General features: G+C 36.4%; 1 protein-coding gene across 17 annotated transcripts in view; it reads left to right on the plus strand.

Moving 5' to 3' along the window:
* The window catches only part of TPK1 (thiamin pyrophosphokinase 1), a 398,562-nt gene that overhangs the window by 287,945 nt on the left and 92,636 nt on the right, over positions 1-17,981 (plus strand). For 15 of the 17 annotated variants that reach the window (XM_054237592.2, XM_054237593.2, XM_054237598.2 and 12 more), the window contains one exon: positions 5,278-5,389. In XM_054237592.2, the coding sequence (XP_054093567.1) occupies positions 5,278-5,389 (112 nt within the window). Of the gene's footprint in view, positions 1-3,193; positions 3,438-5,277; positions 5,390-5,683; positions 16,053-17,981 lie in introns of those variants that run through there. The other 2 variants (XR_008473454.2, XM_054237597.2) reach the window with 2 other exon arrangements.

Consider the following 17,981-nt stretch of genomic DNA (forward strand, 5'->3'; position numbering starts at 1 on the left):
GCATCAGTAATTAAAATTGTACTATTCAGGAAGAAGTCATCTTTGCTAGCTGGAATACATAGGGAGTTCTCATAAAAAAGTAAAGCTTGCATTTTGCTTTGATGTTTCTCTGGCTTAAGGATGGAGAAATGGTCTAGGAGTAGGCAGGAGAACATGGACATCCTGATCATATGCGATGTTAAGAAAAGCATTTATCTAAAGTAGTTTGAAACTCTGAGATCAAAGATATATTTTCTAACTCAAAATATATCTTTCAATGCAACCTGTCCTGTTTCTGCTGTCAGTAATGCTTACTTCTGGGATAAATATTATCTCTGGAAGTCATTTAAAATGTCTGTATCTTTTGAACAGGCTAAGAGTGGGTTTTTTTTCTGACTAGAATAAAAAGAAGACATGAAGATAAGATATGATCCATTTTTAAAAAGGCATAAATGCAGAGGTGATAACAAAGCAGAGACATCAATGTCATGTTTTATTTTGAAATACCCAATATTAGGAGCTTAATAAGGAAATAAGCCTGTCATTAGAATAATTTACTATTAGTAATTTACTAATATCTCTAACAACAGTAAAGATATGCATTTCATACATATTTTTGACTTCTGAATAAACAAACTAGCTTAACTAGCATGAACAGGGTTTTCTTTTGGATGCCTGTTGAGTATTGTCATTAACCCCTTTAATAGTACAGCTAGCTCCTGTCAGAACGTGTATGTAACTTCAGCCTGAGGTCACTGACTCGCTTCTCAAACAAAAATCAAATGGGAGGTGTTAAGTTCAAAACATATTCTTGAAATGTTCTGGCAATGGAAATATTAAACCAAAATATTCTAGTTTTGGGTGTTGTTGGAATGACATTTGAATGTTATTCCAACTCAACATTTTCCTAAGTTGATTTCTTGAAATGAAGCTTCCATGGGAAATTACGAGATGTTATTTGAGCAGCAGAAGGAGGTTGTGTGGTGAAGTGAATTTGGGAAACACTTACTCGTGTAAACAGAGCTTCTGTTTACTTGTGTTTGCTGCAGGCACACCTAGAACATCTAACACGCTGGCATACACTGTGGTTTCCAAGAGGTGAATTGACAAAGCAGTTTTTTCAATTTGTGTTTGACCCTGGGAGTAATGTTCTATGGAAAGCACTTTAGAAAATGTTCTAACATGATTTGAAATTCTGAAAGCTATCTGTAGATAAGATATTAATGCTTTTTCAAAGGGAAAAACCCTGAATTTAATATATATATACATGCAGCATTAATTTGAAACAGGCTATTTCAAATAAACCCAATATACCTATATTTTGAATTCCACATTTGTGGAGCAGAATCAAAGAAAATATATAAGACTTCTAACTCTGAGGTTTTACATCTACAAGTTCACTGGGGAGACCCTTTATCTTGAGACTACTTTCAGCCATGTGAGCAGTCACAGTATGAAAATATACCAGCACAAAAATCTGTGCTGTAGGAGAAGTAACCTTTTTTCCTGCTACATGTAATGTAGATACTTCTTTTACTATTCTTTCCTGCAGGCTATTTAATTTCCTGCAGTGTTTGTTGATAAATTTTTAACGTATCTGGACCAGCTAACAAAAGATGAGCTACCGGAGACTGGCCTTGTGTTTAATCCGTCTACAGCAATGTTTCATTCATACAGGGTCTAACCGTGTGCCACTAATTATAGCTGCAATTAGCCCCAGAGTGTAGGTTCGGCATTAACAGCAACTTGATGAATTATTGGCCACTTTATAAACTAGCATTGGCACCTTCTCCTTCAATTGTTCACACTAAATCTAATGTGTTTATGTTCTTTCTGTGTTTAGTGCTTTGTGAATGATCTTGTTAATTTGCTGTGTATTTTGTGATATCCACGCTGAAATATCTTAGCACAAAACTTGGCATAGTTATTGGATTTAAGGATGTGGGTATGTAAACAGAATTCATTTATCTCTCTGGGATTTTTTTTTTTTTTTTTTTTTTTTTTTTTTTTTTGTGGAGACATGGTTTCCCTATGTTGCCCAGGCTAATCTTAAACTTCTAGGCTCAAGTGATCCTCCCACCTCAGCCTCCTAAATTGATGGGATTATATACATGAGCCACTATGCCCAATGTTTGGTATGTTTCAAAGGCAGAATCTAAAGTGAGCTTTAACCTTTTCTCTCAGTTATGTCATTGTCCTTTGGACAGTGGAGGAATAATACAAAACAAAGGAACGGCGATTTCTTACCCTGTCACAGCTACCTATTTGTGTGTATTTTGTTTTGCCTTGACATTACAGTCTAGTGAAAGTAATAGTATTCTGCCATCTATCTTTAACATGATCATAAGTATGATTTCCAGCACACAAACCAATGACATCTTTGTTATTTTTCACCAAATTACAATTTCATACTTATTAAGGTTATTAGATGTGTTCAAATAACCATAATTGGAAAAGCAACCTGACTGTGATTGATTTTTGTTCTTTCTTTACTATATGAGACTGCCTTTGACTTCAAAGAGTTATCTTAGTTCAGAATAGAGGGTAGAACAGGAACCTGTGAAATGATTCATGGGAGGAGATGGAAGTGAATGATTAGTTCTTGTGCCTCTAGTCTCCAGTAACGGCATAAATCCTTAGGGCAGTTCTTTAATGTCAGCCTGAATGCCTGCCTGTGTCAAATCACATATAGGCTAGTACATATTATGAATTAAGAAATCTGGGGAATGAACAAAAATTCCTTTATACAGTTGTTCATTTTCAAATGATGTCACATAGACTTAAAGATACAGGAGGAAAGCAAAATATTGCTCTCATTTAACCATAAAAACTGTATTTGCATGTTTATAAACACAAAGACCATTCACATAAGGCTAAGCACCTTTTTGGGACAAGAGAAAACATGGTTAATTGATTGTGGGCTAAGGACTAACTGTGACTTCTCAGGTCCACAAACTACTTTATTCCTAGATTGAAAATTGTTAAGGTCTGTTGATTCTTAAAATAATGAGGAAGGCAATGAATATATAGCATGTTTATTACTGTGTCATTTAAATCATTGAATTTTATAACAGCCCTTCTCTCCCTGGGAGAATAAAACTTAATATGTGCGGTTTCCTTTGCATTATATGATACATGTTGAAGAATATTCTCTTAGGGAGTTAATATCACAAGTTGAAAAACAGTTCCTTCTTTCCTTCGTCATTCTTAACAGAAGTCACCGAGAAGTACCAGACATGCTAACGTATTCAGCTGGCCACTACCAAATCACAGGCCCCAAACAGAGGAAAGAAAGTCGTCAATGAAGAGACAAGAACTTACTGTAACACACTGAAAATAAGACAGCCCAGCAACAGGAATTCCTCTTTGATAAGTGTTGGAGAAGTCACACTCTAACAGCAGGTCTCATTGTCAGGAACACAATTATCAGATGCAAAAGTACAAAGATCTGGACAAAGGTGTACCTTCCTTTCCTTGTTCCACTAGTGCTCTCTTGAGCCCTCTACTCTCTTCCATCCAATGCCCAGAATACTACAGGTTACCTATAACCCCTCTGAAAATGCTGTTTTCTGATGGGAACCCTGAGAATACTGCCCTTCAACAGGAAACTGGGTGGTGATCCACCTACATGAAAAGTCATCACCAATTACCGTTCCTTCTCTGCTGAAGCCAATGTAATGCTAAGGAAACCCAAATTTCTAAAACATTCTGTCTCATCAACTCTTTTTTTTTGAGATGGAGTCTTACTCTGTTGCCTAGGCTGAAGGGCAATGGCATGATCTCAGCTCACAGTAACCTCCGCCTCCTGGTTTCAAGGAATTACTCTGCCCCAGCCTCCTGAATAGCTGGAATTACAGGCACCCGCCATCATGCCTAGCTAATTTTTGTAGAGACAGGGTTTTTTGGTTTTTTTTTTTTGAGATGGGAGTTTTGCTCTTGTTACCCAGGCTGGAGTGCAATGGCGCGATCTCAGCTCACCGCAACCTCCGCCTCCTGGGTTCAGGCAATTCTCCTGCCTCAGCCTCCTGAGTAGCTGGGATTACAGGCACACGCCACCGTGCCCAGCTAATTTTTTGTATTTTTAGTAGAGACGGGGTTTCACCATGTTGACCAGAATGGTCTCAATCTCTTGACCTCGTGATCTACTCGCCTCGGCCTCCCAAAGTGTTGGGATTACAGGCGTGAGCCACCGTGCCCGGCCCAACAGGGTTTTACCATGTTTTCCAGGCTGGTCTTGAACTCCTGACCTCAGGTGATCCATTCGCCTCCCAAAGTGCTGGGTTTCTAGGCGTAAGCCACCATGCCTGGCCCCATCAACTCCTTCTATTAGAAAGAAGGTTTTGTTACCTCTTTGAGCATTTGTAAAAGTATGCTATGTTTGGAATCTAGGGATGGTCATTTGTATTATGTTTAGTATATCTCGTCTTCTGAGAGAATTATTTATATAATAAAGAATGGTAGGAAAAAACAAATCTCAAATTTGTGTGGCAAGCTATTCAATATAAATCAACTGGGGGAAATGCTATACAACGAATAAAGGCAGCTCTTAACTGAAAAAAAAATAAAAACTTTTTAGAAAAAAAAAAGCAAGGTTGGATGTGGTGGCTCACGTCTGTAATCCTAGCACTTTGGGAGGCCAGAGCAGGTAGATCACCTGAGGCCAGGAGTTCAAGACCAGCCTATCCAACATGGTGAAACCTCATCTCTACTAAAAATACAAAAATTAGCTGGGTTTGGTGGTGCATACTTGTAGTCCCAGCTACTCAGGAGGCTGCGGCAGAATTGCTTGAACCCTGGAGTCAGAGGTTGCAGTGAGCTTAGATCGTGGCATTGCATTCCAGTCTGGGCAACAGTGAGATTCCATCTTAAAAAAAAAAAAAAAGAATGCATTGTAATGGGTGTTAGAAGCAGCTCTCTTTATGTGTTTCTCTTTGTGTGGCACCTTTCATTTAGGATAGGTTTCAATCCCACAGTCCCATTGCGGTGAGTTTGGTCTCTGGAATTGGCAGGTATAGGCAGGGATCTTTATATGTGTGGTCCTATGTTAATCTCTGCAAGCTTCAGTTTTTTCATATGTGAAACATAATTAACAATAAGATATAAGATACTTTGTAAAACTGTTGTTAGGATTTAAACAGGTGAAAGTTCTAGAATTATTCACATATTGCAAACATTTTTGTGAGGATTAAGTATGATAAGCCATGTGAAGGTCATAGGTGTATCCTGTGAGGTGTTCAGTGCACATTTAACATCCCTTCTCTCTTCTCCTTCTTAATGATCATTTCTTATCTCCTTCAGGGAAAGCACAGACTGCATGTAGACACTGGAATGGAGGGTGATTGGTGTGGCCTTATTCCTGTTGGACAGCCTTGTACTCAGGTTAAAACCACAGGCCTGAAGTGGAACCTCAGTAAGTAGAACCTTTCCATAAAGGAATGAATGATTTCTTTTCTTTTCTTTTTTCTTTTTTCTCTTTTTCTTTCTTTTCTTTTCTTTTTTTTTTTTTTTTTTTAATGTCTCTATGGTCTACACCTAGGAGGAATTGCTGGGTCATATGATAGCTCTATGTTTAACCTATTGAGGAACTGCCAGACTACCTTCCAGTGTGCCTGAATCATTTTACATTTCTATGTGCAGTATAAATAAGAGTGTTCCAGTTTCTCCACATTCTCATACTTGTTATTGTCTGTTTTCTGTCTTATAGCCGTCCTAGAGCATGTGAAGGTGGCATCTCATTGGGGTTTTGATTTCCATTTCTCTGATGACTAATTATGTCAAGCATCTTTCCTTGTGCTTAGGGAACATTTATGTATCATCATTGGAGACATGTCTGTTCAGATCTTTTACCCATATTTTATCTGGCTATTTTTACATTGAGTTGTAAGAGTCCTTTATATATTGTAGATACAAGGCCTTTATCCAGGTGTGTGACTTGCAAAAACTTTTTTCTGAAATTTAATTAACTAAATTAATAAACGTTAATGAAGTCTGTTTTTTCTATTATGGATCATACTTTTGGTGTCATAACAAAGAACTATTTGCCCCACCTTCTTCATGATTTTGTGTATTTGAAAAACCTATTTTACTTTTCTAGAGAAGCAGCAAGTTCTTTTTTCTAGTCAAATCTCTGACATAAGATTTGTTGCTCTTACTAAATTTTAAAATGTTTTTTAGTGATTGTGAACTATGTTAGGTCCTAGTAGTACTAAAACGATTTGATTTTAAAATATTAAAAATAAGGGGCTCCTGTTCATGAAATAATTGCTGATTCCAAAAAGAACCATCAGTCATTGTGAAATCAATCAACTCTAGTCTTTGTAAGAATAGCAGTAATTTAATCAAAGAGCTCTGATTGAACATCAAAGGGATCATCTCCTGATTGACCAATACCATTAAGGTTGTCCAAGTAAAATATGGAACTATGTCATTCTTGTCTAACAGGTAAAGCATTTAGATGATGACAAGAAAATAAATCCATTTCCAAGAAATAAATATTTTGAAACAAAAAGACTTGAAAAAGACCTTTCTATGAGCCACTGCAGGAACAATTAGGAAAAACTAGAAATATTTTGAAACACACGTCTAGAGAGCTCATCAGAATTTGAAAGGACTGCGAGACTACATCTCCTCCAGTGCACAGAAATTTATGACAGGCTTTGAAGCTGTTTAGCTGAAACTGACATGAGCTCTTATTGGAAGCTTTTTTGAAAACATTCTGGCCCAAAACAACTGTTTTATTTTTTATAGTTCTCATTACTTCCAAGGGCACCCAATCTAGACAGTGGTGAACTTCCTGCTGGATCTTGGAGCGATCATACTTTTCAGGGCTGGCACCATGAAGAGCACTAAGCGAAGTAAAGAGGAACATTGGCACTAGGGGCAGCTGCCCCAGCTTCCTTTTTCCTACAGTAATTAAAAAGAGTCATACATTAGACATGATTCTTGGATCTTTTTTTTTTTTTTTTTTTTTTTAGATGGAGTTTCGCTCTTGTTACCCAGGTTGGAGTGTAATGGCGCGATCTCGGCTCACCGCAACCTCTGCCTCCTGGGTTCAGGCAATTCTCCTGCCTCAGCCTCCTGAGTAGGTGGGATTACAGGCACATGTCACCATGCCCAGCTAATTTTTTGTATTTTTAGTAGAGATGGGGTTTCACCATGTTGACCAGGATGGTCTCGATCTCTTGACCTCGTGATCCACCCACCTTGGCCTCCCAAAGTGCTGGCATTACAGGCGTGAGCCACCACACTCGCGCCCAGCAATTCTTGGATCTTTAGAATATCCTTTGATCCTGTATTTCCCACAGTAACATACACATTGTATTAGTCCATTTTCTCATATTGCTGTAAAGAACTACCTGAGACTGGGTAGTTTATGAAGAAAAGAGGTTTACCTGACTCACAGTTATGCAGGCTTATCAGGAAGCATGACCAGGAGGCCTCAGGAAACTTAAAATCATGGTGGAAAATGAAAGGGAAGCAGGCACCTTCTTCACATGGCAGTAAGAGAGAATGAGAATGATGGAGGAGGTGCCACATACTTTAAACCATCAGATCTTATGAGAAGTCATTCACTACCAGGAGAACAAGAGGGAAGCTCGCCCCCATGATTCAGTCACCTCCCCCCAGGTTCCTCCACCAACATTAGAAATTACAATTCACCATGAGGTTTGGGTGGGGATAGGGTCAAATCATAGCACACATCCTAATTCTGTGTAAGGTTTTCTCTGGTAAGAGGGCCTTCAGCATGATGAGGGCAGGGCTCTAACCTTCCTGAGATAACTTTTGATCCTGCCTACATGCAATATACCATTACTTATTTATATAGTTACACATCACTTTGACTTTTGAAGTAATTATTTTTTCTCCAACATCATAAAAAAATAAAAATAAAATAAACTTAATGGAATATGCAAAGCAATACAGTTGAAACACAAAGTGCTTCATCAGTTAATCAGTTACCTGTTGTAAAAGTGCAAATTCATGGGGTCTTCTGATAGGTAATATTGCCTTGTTAAAAGTTAATAAAAGTAAATGTGGTATCATGTTGACTTGAAGAAAAGTGGGTATATTTCATTCAGAGAGGGTCCCTGCTTTCCTCAGTGCTGTCGTCTGTGAACGCAGAGCCCTGAGGTCGGGGTCATTTTGTCAGTCATGGCTACAAAGGGACAGGGTGAAGGTGGGCTTGCAGAAAGAGGAAGAAGATGCAGACACTTAGTTGGGGGCAGTTCACTTCTTGGGTTAATGGGAGTAAGCAAGTCCTTGTGAAGAAACTTGTCAAGGTCCTCACGTGTGACCTCATGGCTTGATCTCTACCAGTCTACACCCACTCTAAGTACATGATGCCAGACATTCTAAAAGTAGTTGGATTTATCTGTTACCATTTTGCAATATTTCACATGCCATTCTAATGTTAAAGAAAAATCATTTGAATGATAACCTAGGTGCTGATCAACCAGGAATGATACTTTTCAAATATTACTGAAGTTACTTATATGTACAGTCTTTTATTTCATAGCAATATGCTATGAATATTCTTTGACTTGTATCTTGTACAAGAGTTGCTCTGGGATATATACAGTTGGGAGTAAAATAGCTATGTCATAGACCATCACATCTTCACCTGTATGAGATGCACCATATTGCTCTGCACAGTGGTTGCACCAACGTGCACTCAGCTGAGGAGTACATAAAAGTTCCCCTGTTCTATATCAACAGTTTTGTTGTTACCAAAGTTAATCATTTTTTCCCAGCCTGATGAGTGTAAATGATATGTTTTTAGGGTCTCTGCTGATAAGGATAAGCATCTCTTTGTAGTTATTCATGCTGGTTTCTTCTGTGAATTGCTACTTTCTTTTGCCTATTTTTCCATTGGGATGTTAATTCTTAGAAGTTCCGAAGACTGTCTTTTTCCTGGCTGTACTTTGGCTTTTCAGTTTGTTTATGGTGTTTTTATGTGAACAGAGGTTACTGAGTTAAATGTAGTCAAAATTGATCAGATTTGTAATTTTTGTGTAAGTCATCTTTCTATTCACTATGGTCATAAAGATACTCTCATTTAAGTTTTATATTTCATGTATGGGCCTTTTCTTTCACCCGAAATTGATTTTTGTGTATGATATAAGATAACTGATTGTTCTAACATCATTTGTTATCCTTTCTCCAGTGATTCTCAGTGTAGCACAGGTGTTCATATGTATGGGTATATTTCTTGGATCTGTTTTGTTCCCCTAGCTTACCTGCTTCTTCCTGTACTGAAGCCATACTGCCTTTATTACCACAGCTTTATAGTAAATATTGAAATGTGTTGAGTCCTGAAACGTTGTTCTTCAAAATTGTCATGCTATTCCTGGCTTTTTGCTCTTCTTTATGAATTTTAGAAGTAACTTGACCAGTGTCTCTCTCACACAATTCTGTCATAATTTTTACTGAAATTACTTTTAATGCATACATAATTAATTTGGGAAGAATAGAATGATTGATGAAGAAAATTTCTATGTGTAATTGAGTCTTCCCATCCACAAATTTAGTTTAGCTCTCTATTTACTTAGAACTTGTAAATTCCTTTCAATAATTTTATAATTTTCTCTATAAATATCCTATGCATCTTTTATAAGAGTTATTTCTATAAACCCTGTATTTTGTGTTCCTAGTATAAATTATACTTTAAAAAATACATTTTCTGTTGTTGAGATATAGACATATAATTGATTTTTGTCTATTATGTTAATATATTGATGAACATTTATTATTTCTGCAACTGTGACTGTAGAGTCACTTGGTTTTCTATACACAATCGTATTTCTGTTAATCAAGTTTTCTTCTGCAGTCTGTAACAAATAGAATTGTTTTAAGTTATTATAATGGACTGATATGGTGTTTTCCTCATATAACAACATGCAGAGGTAAGTACTTATAGGGCAAGGTTTCTACGATTCCCTCAGCCTTTGTCTCAAAATCTAAGATGTCTGTTGCAACTTAAGCTATATCGTGCCCCAGTGGGCATCAGAAGAAAAGAGAGGGAAGGGAGAAGAAAGGGTTTGTAACAGGGATCAGAGACATCAGAGATTCCCAGCATTCTCAGAAACCTTTCCTGTGTCTCATCTTTTGCCTCAGTGGCCAAAACTGTATCAGTAGCCACCCTAGTTTCAAGGGAGACTGTACGTGCAGTTTTTTTTTATCCAAGTACATTGTCACTCCAAATAAAACTGAGGTTCCATCAGTAAGGAAGAAGAGAATGACTAGGAGTCTGCTCTTCTGTCAAAAAAATGCCTTTGCTTCATTCATCATCTCGAACATTTTATCTATGTGTATCATAAAAAATTTATTTTAGCTTTCTTTCAGTCATATTCATATGGATTGCTGTTGCTTCTGTTGAAAAATCTACAGTCAATGAAATTCTTGTTTATAATCTGTCAGATGTTCTCTAGACCTTATGTTTTGCCTTGATATTCTAAAGTTTTGCAACAATATGTTTCAATGTAACCTTTCTTTTGTTCTAGTTGCTTTTTATTCAGTCTGATAATTGGTGTAGTTCATCAATTCTGAAAATTCTTAGCCATGTCTCTTCTTTGATTGCTTCCCCTCTTTTTTTTCTATTCTTTTCTCCTTGAACTGTTAGTAAACAAATAAGTTCTCAGCATCCCTTTTCCTTGTTTATTCTTTGTGCAGTCTAGGTTGTTGGGGTTTTTTTTTCCCATTTCTCTTTTCATTATTTCTGTCTTTGGGTATTTCTTATCTTCCATTTAATGATTGGGTTTTGAATTTAATTGATTTAATTTTCCACTCTTTTTTTATCCCAAAAAATGTAAGATCACATCTTGTTTGTTGCCAATGTTTTAGTTATAATTTAAAAAAATGTGTAAGCAGGCTGGGTGCAGTGGCTCACATCTGTAATCCCAGCACTTTGAAAGGCCAAGGCAGGCAGATCACGAGGTCAGGAGATCAAGAACATCCTGCCCAACATGGTGAAACTTTGTCTCTACTAAAAATTCAAAAATAAGCTGGGCATGGTGGCATAGACCTGTAGTCCCAGCTACTTGGGAGGCTGAGTCAGGAGAATCGCTTGAACCCAGGAGGCAGAGCTTGCAGTGAGCTGAGATTGTGCCACTGCACTCTAGCCTGGCGACAGAGTGAGACTCCATCTCAAAAAATAAACAAACAACAACAAAACACACATGCGTGCACACACATACACTCACACTCAAGGGGTTGAGGTTTCTTTTTTAGTTTTTGCCTCTGTCAAAGCCCAGGCTGATGTAGATGTTTCCTTGTTCTGAACCTTTTCTGGCAGACCAGTTATTTTCTAGTTACTATGGTCTGAAGGTTTCTGCCCTCCTTCCCCCAATTCATATGTTGAAACTTAATCATCAATGTGATATTATCAGGAGGTGGAGACATCAGAAGGTGACTAGATCATGAATCCCTCATTTAGAGATTAGTGCCTTTATAAAAGAGTCCTGAGAGAGACACCTTGCTTCTTCTACCAGTCAGTAAGAAGGTACTGTTTATAAACCAGTCAATGGACCCTCACCAGATGCCAAATCTGTGGTGCCTTGATCTTGTAATTCTCAACCTCCAGAACTGTGAGCAATAAATTTCTGATGTTCGTAAGCTACCTAGTTTATGGCATTTTATTACAGTAGCCCAAATAGACTAAGACACAAGTCTACCCTTCTATTAAAGATGTAGCACAGAATTTATATAGAACCTCAGTCCTAGCTCTTACTTTATCAAAGCCCAACATCTTGATTCTTGATTGACGTGTATCTGAAAAGAAGGGCATCTAGGTTAAGGGAAGAAGCCAACATTCTCTGTGCAGGTACCCTGTTTTCCAGCTCCTTCAATTTTAAACCACTGGAGAGTTTATTTTCTTGTGACCTTAGCATGTTAGTCACAGAACATTTATAATAAATTATATATTATGTCTAGGAGTCTGGTATCAGAAGAATTTCAGGATACATAGGCTACAATATGTCCAGAATGGAAGTCTTTCATATCTCCTAATTCAGGTTGCTTGAGTAGGGCAAATGTAGCATCAGGGTACCCTCTGAAGGGGAAAAGTTAACAGCAAAGGCTCTAGCAAGGTTTTTCAGAGGCCATAATTATATTTTGAAGTGACTTTACTCAAACTTTGACTCATGGAAACATATAAAGAGAAATCATTATTGTAAACATTCCAACACTCATATTTTCACCTTTGGGAAATCTGAATTCCAGACTTACTCTAATTTTTGAAGTTCCAAATGGAGGCACTGCTAATCCTAATCATTAGGAATCCTGCCCCTTTTTGTATATTTTTCAGAACCCAGCATGCTGGCTTCTGCCTGTTGATAGCTTCATCCTCCCCATTCTCTTCTCGTCCTACTCAGCCATGTTCCATACTCTAAATATTCCCAGAACAAAGATTCTCATCAATAATTTACTAAAGCTACCCAGTTTTTCAAAATCTCCTGCCAGGAGATAGCTACTTAATGTATTTATAAATTTGTGTTAATGGGTATTAATAGCTCAAAGTTGGGTTTCCTTCCAAGATAATTCTGGTGAATTTAGCAGGGTGTATTTAGGTTGATATTCAATGTAATACCTATACAGTCGAGTAGCAGTATGCTCTATGTATGGGTTTGTGGTTATTTCTAGAAGTTTTCAACTTTTCACAAAGGATGAGAACTATAATCAGAATTGTAATATTAATATTCATATGATATTTCACATTTCTTAAAAGTCCTTTAAATATTACCATAGGTCTGTGTGACAGGTTGGATTGCCTGTATTTTTCGGATATGGAAATAGTAGTTAAAAGCTCTAATTGGCCTAAATTTACATAATTACGGATTAATGCACTCAAAATTTGAAATCAATTCTTCAATACTGTTTATCTTTATATCCAATTAGTAAGTGAAGGATTTATATAAAATAAGCAGATGTTTTAAACATTTACTGAAATGAATTTTGGATAAAGAGAAGATAGAAGAAAGGTAACTAGATGGGAAAACAAAGAAGATATGAAAGAGAAGATAATGGCACAGAATGGAAAGTAATGGCAAGAAAAATGAAATTCTGAGGGACAGAACTTTTAACTCTTCTACACTTTTGCCTAAGGAAAGAATTAAATGGAGTTGCCTTCTTTTATGCCCAGGCCTCTTTATATAACACTCATATTGAGATTGAAATTATGTATTCATTGTTCTTTCTTTTATGTTTTTTTTTCAAAGAAATAAATGACAGAAGGAAATAATTTCTCAGCATTGACTAAAAGAGACCAAACTCTTTTAACCTAGGGGAAGGAGTTTTAAAGAGAGAAATTATGAGAAAACAGTTTGAAAAGATTTTTTCATCTCTCTGAAAATAAAAAAGCTATAATAAGCATATACAGGTACCATGGTTTTCTGCAGGAGTTTTCTGTGAAAATTGTTAAGTGCCAACCTAACAAGGGAACAGTTCATGCATCTGTAAAATTACACTTGCTAATAATGCATTTTCCGTGAGAAATGCTCTTAATTCTCCCTCCACTGTAACTCACAAAGCAATTGTAGGCATTTGCCATAGTACAGCTATAGCTATTCCAGCTTAGGTTATAACCTCTTGTGAACTACGGCTTCTAATGTGTGAGATGTTTTATGTTTTTAGATGTCTTTGTTATTATATTAACTATTGATAATCCAGACTAGTGCTCAGAAAGACACTCTGAAACTGTGACATCAGTATTTCTTGTTGGAGTCAGGGACAATATCTTTTATATGGTCAGTCTTTTGTAATCAATGACTTACTCTGAATTGAATTAAAGATGTTAAAATTTTTCCAGAAAAAAAAAAGCTCTTCTCAAGTTAACAAGTTGGTGAAATGATTTCATTGTATGACATTTAGGATGCCATTGATTGTAAGCTATGTATTATTTTATATATACCAAGAAAAAATATACTAATAATAATTGCAGAGATGTAGGAAAATAATACATATTAGAACTGATGAAATTTAATAGATCAAATAGAAATGTAATTGATTTATTTAAGTTCCTTATAGATTCTGTATATTAGACCTTTGTCAGATGCATAGTTTGCAAATATTTTCTCCCACTCTGTAGGTTATTTACTCTCTTGATAGTTTCTTTTGCTCTGCAAAAGCTCTTTAGTTTAATTAGGGCCCATTTGTCAATTTTTTTTTTTGTTGCAATTGCCTTTAGTGTCTTTGTCATGAAACCTTTGCTAGATTCTATGTCCAGAATGGTATTTCTTAGGTTATCCCCAGGATTTCTAGAGTTTTAGGTTTTACATTTAAGTCTTCTTTACTCCATCTTGAGTTGATTTTTGTATATAGTTTGAGGAAGGGGTCCAGTTTCATTCTTCTACATATGGCTAGCCAATTAGCCCAGCACCATTTATTGAACAGGGAATCTTTTTCCCATTGCTTGTTTTTGTCAGCTTTGCTGACGATCACATGGTTATTGGTGTGTTGTATTACTTCTGGGCTTTCTATTCTGTTCCTTTGCTCTATGTGTCTGTTTTTATTCCAGTACCATGCTGTTTTGGTTACTGTAGCATGGTTTGAAGTCAGGTGCTGCCTCCAGCTTTGTTCATTTTGCTTAAGAATGCCTTGGCTCCCAGCACTTTGGGAGGCCGAGGTGGGTGGATCACAAGGTCAAGAGATCGAGACCATCCTCGTCAACATGGTGAAACCCTGTCTCTACTAAAAATACAAAAAATTAGCTGGGCATGGTGGTGCATGCCTGTAATCCCAGCTACTCAGGAGGCTGAGGCAGGAGAATTGCCTGAACCCAGGAGGCAGAGGTTGCAGTGAGCCGAGATCGCACCATTGCACTCCAGCCTGGGTAAAAAGAGTGAAACTCCGTCTCAAAAAAAAAAAAAAAAAAAAAGAATGCCTTGGCTATTTAGACTATTTTTTTTTTGTTGTTCCATATGAACTTTAAAATGGTATTTTCTAGTTCTGTGAAGAATATCATTGGTAGTTCAGTAGGAATAGCATTGAATCTTAAAATTGCTTAGGACAGTATGGCCATTTTAATAATATTGATTCTTCCTATCTGTGATCATGGAATCATTTTCCATTTTGTTGTGTCATCTCTGATTTCTTTGAGAAATGTTTTGTAATTCTCATTGTAGAGATCTTTCACCTTCCTGGTTAGCTCTTTTGTGAGCCAAAAAACAAACAACCCTGTGAAAAAGTGGGCAAAAGGCATGAACAGACACTTTTCAAGAGAGGACATACATGTGGCCAAAAAGCATATGAAAAAAATGCTCAACATCACTAATTATTAGAGAAATGCAAATCAAAACTACAGTGAAATACCATCTCACCCCAGTCAGAATGGCCATTATTAAAAAGTCAAAAAATAAAAAATGCTGGCAAGGTTACAGAGAAAAGGGAATGCTTTATACTCTGCTGAGATAGCATAAATTAGTTCAGCCATTGTGGAAAGCAGTGTGGAAATTTCTCAAAGAACTTAGAATTATCTTTTGACCCAATGAACTTATTTTTGAATATACACTCAAAATTATCTAAGTCTTTCTGTCATAAAGACACATGCATATTTTCATTGCAGCAGTCTTCACAATAGCGAAGACGTGGAATCAACCTAAATGTCCGTCAACAGTAGACTGGATAAAAAAATGTGATAAATATATACCATGGAATACTATGCAGCCATTAAAAAGAACAAGATCATGTCTTTTGTAGGAACATGGATGGAGCTGGAAACTATTATCCTTAGCAAACTAACACAGGAGCTGAAAACCAAATACCACATGTTCTCACTTATAAGTGGGAGCTAAATGATTAGAACTTACAAATGCAAAGAAGGAAATGATACACACTGATGTCTACTTGAGGGGGGAGAATGGGAAGTGGGAGAGGAGCAGAAAAAATAACTATACTTGGCTTAGTACTTAGGTAATGAAATAATATGTAAAACAAACCCCCATGATATATGTTTACCTATGTAACAAACCTTCATATGTATCATATGTACTCCTAAACCTCAAAGAAAGGTTAAAAAAAAAAAAAGAAAATGTGGTACATATAAACCATGGAGCATTATGCAGCCATTAAGAAGAATGAGATCATATCCTTTGCCCTTTGCATTAACATGGATGGAGCTAGTGGTCATTATCCAAAGCAAACTAATGTAGGAACAGAAAAACAAATAATGCACCAAATATTCTCACTTATAAGTGGGAGCTAAACAATCAGAATACATGAACACCAAGAGTGGAACAATAGACACTGGGGCCTACTTGAGGGTGGAGGGTGGAATTAGGGAGAAGATCAGAAAAAATACCTATCAGTTGTCATGCTTATTACCCAGGTGATAAAATAATCTGTACACCAAAGCCTCATAAACCACAGTTTACCTATATAACAAACTTGACCATATATATCCCTGAACCTAAAATAAGAGTGGAAAAAAAAAAAAAAAAACAGAAATATTTCTGAATGTCTTTTGAAGGATTGTTAGGCCTGATCGAAAAGATCCTTTCTGGGTTATCTGATTCTATGGGAAACTTAGCCTTTCATTGTTTTTTATTATTTTGCCACTCTGTTTATTAGAAGCTAACTGGTAAGGGGCTAATTGTAATATAAATAATTACTGTATAAGTCAAATGAGTTTTTGTTCTGATAAAATGCAGTGGCCAGTTTCCTATTCATTAACAAGCTCATGTCTGCATTCTTGATTATCTACAGATGTGTCTATCCTTGTAGAGTCTCCTTGAAGCAGTTTTTTTTTATTTACAGGTTTTTTTCATGAATTCATGACAAATAAAATATCTGACATGTTCATTTTACATTTGTATGAGCCATTATTTTACCTTTTAAAAGTTATTTGTTAACAAACCAAATTGCAATCACTTGTGATGTTTTAAAGATCACAAACTGTTGCAGTCTGTTTTTTTTTAAAAATGTGTATTTTGTTATTGCAAAATACTATTTAACTTCCAAGTAGAGGTCAGTGGTAGCCCTGGCAACAAGGGGCCGGTTATGTCACTTCCATATTTGTGCACTGGGAAAAGGTCTCACAAAGAGCTATGCTGTGCTATCTTTGCCTAAAAAGGATCATGGCCATGACTTTGTGCCAAGTCAAGTAAAAAGAATCAGACCAGTATGATCTGCTAGAAGGCAAGCATTGATTCTAGTTCCATGAAACTAAACTAGAAAGAAATGGCATCTGTTTTTTTAAACATGTTTGAGGTATAATTCACATATCATACAATTCACTAATTTAAAATGTATAGTCAATGGTATTTAGTATATTAAAATATGTGTGTAGCCATCACCAGACAGATTTAGAAAGTTCATTCTTTCAAAGAGAAACCATGTATCCTTTAGCTGTCACCCTCACATCCCCCCATCCCATGCCTTTTTGCTCCAGCCTTAAGCAGCTACTTCTCTATTTTTATCTCTAGATTTTCCTATGCTAGTCTTTCATATGAAACGAATCATGTAATATAGGGATTTTTGTGACTGACTTCTTTCACTTAGCATAACATTTTTAAGGTTCATTGATATACACATCAGTATTTCATTCACTTATATGGGTGTATAATATTCCACTGTATGGTTATACCACATTTTATCTATTTGTCAATTAATGGGCATTTGAATTGTTTCCACCTTTGCCTATTGTACATAAGGCTGCTATACACAATCACATACAAATTTCTGTGTAGACATGTCTTCATTTATGAGGGGTATATAAGTAGGAGTGCAGTTTCTGAGCATTATTGTATTTTTATGTTTAATTGCTGAAGAACTTCCAGATTATTTTCCAAAAGAACTACATTGTTTTCTATTCCTACCAACAGTGTACGAGAGTTCTAATTTTGTCATCTCCTTACCAACACTTACTGACTTTTTTATTCTAGCCAATCTGGTGTATGTGAAGTGATATCTCATTGTGGTTTTGACTTACATTTCCCTGATGAATAATGATGTGGAATATATTTTCAGGTACTTCTTGGCCATCTGTATACCTTTCGTGCAGATTCTTCAGC

This window comes from Callithrix jacchus, chromosome 11 (assembly GCF_049354715.1).
Source record: "Callithrix jacchus isolate 240 chromosome 11, calJac240_pri, whole genome shotgun sequence".
Taxonomy (NCBI): domain Eukaryota; kingdom Metazoa; phylum Chordata; class Mammalia; order Primates; family Cebidae; genus Callithrix; species Callithrix jacchus.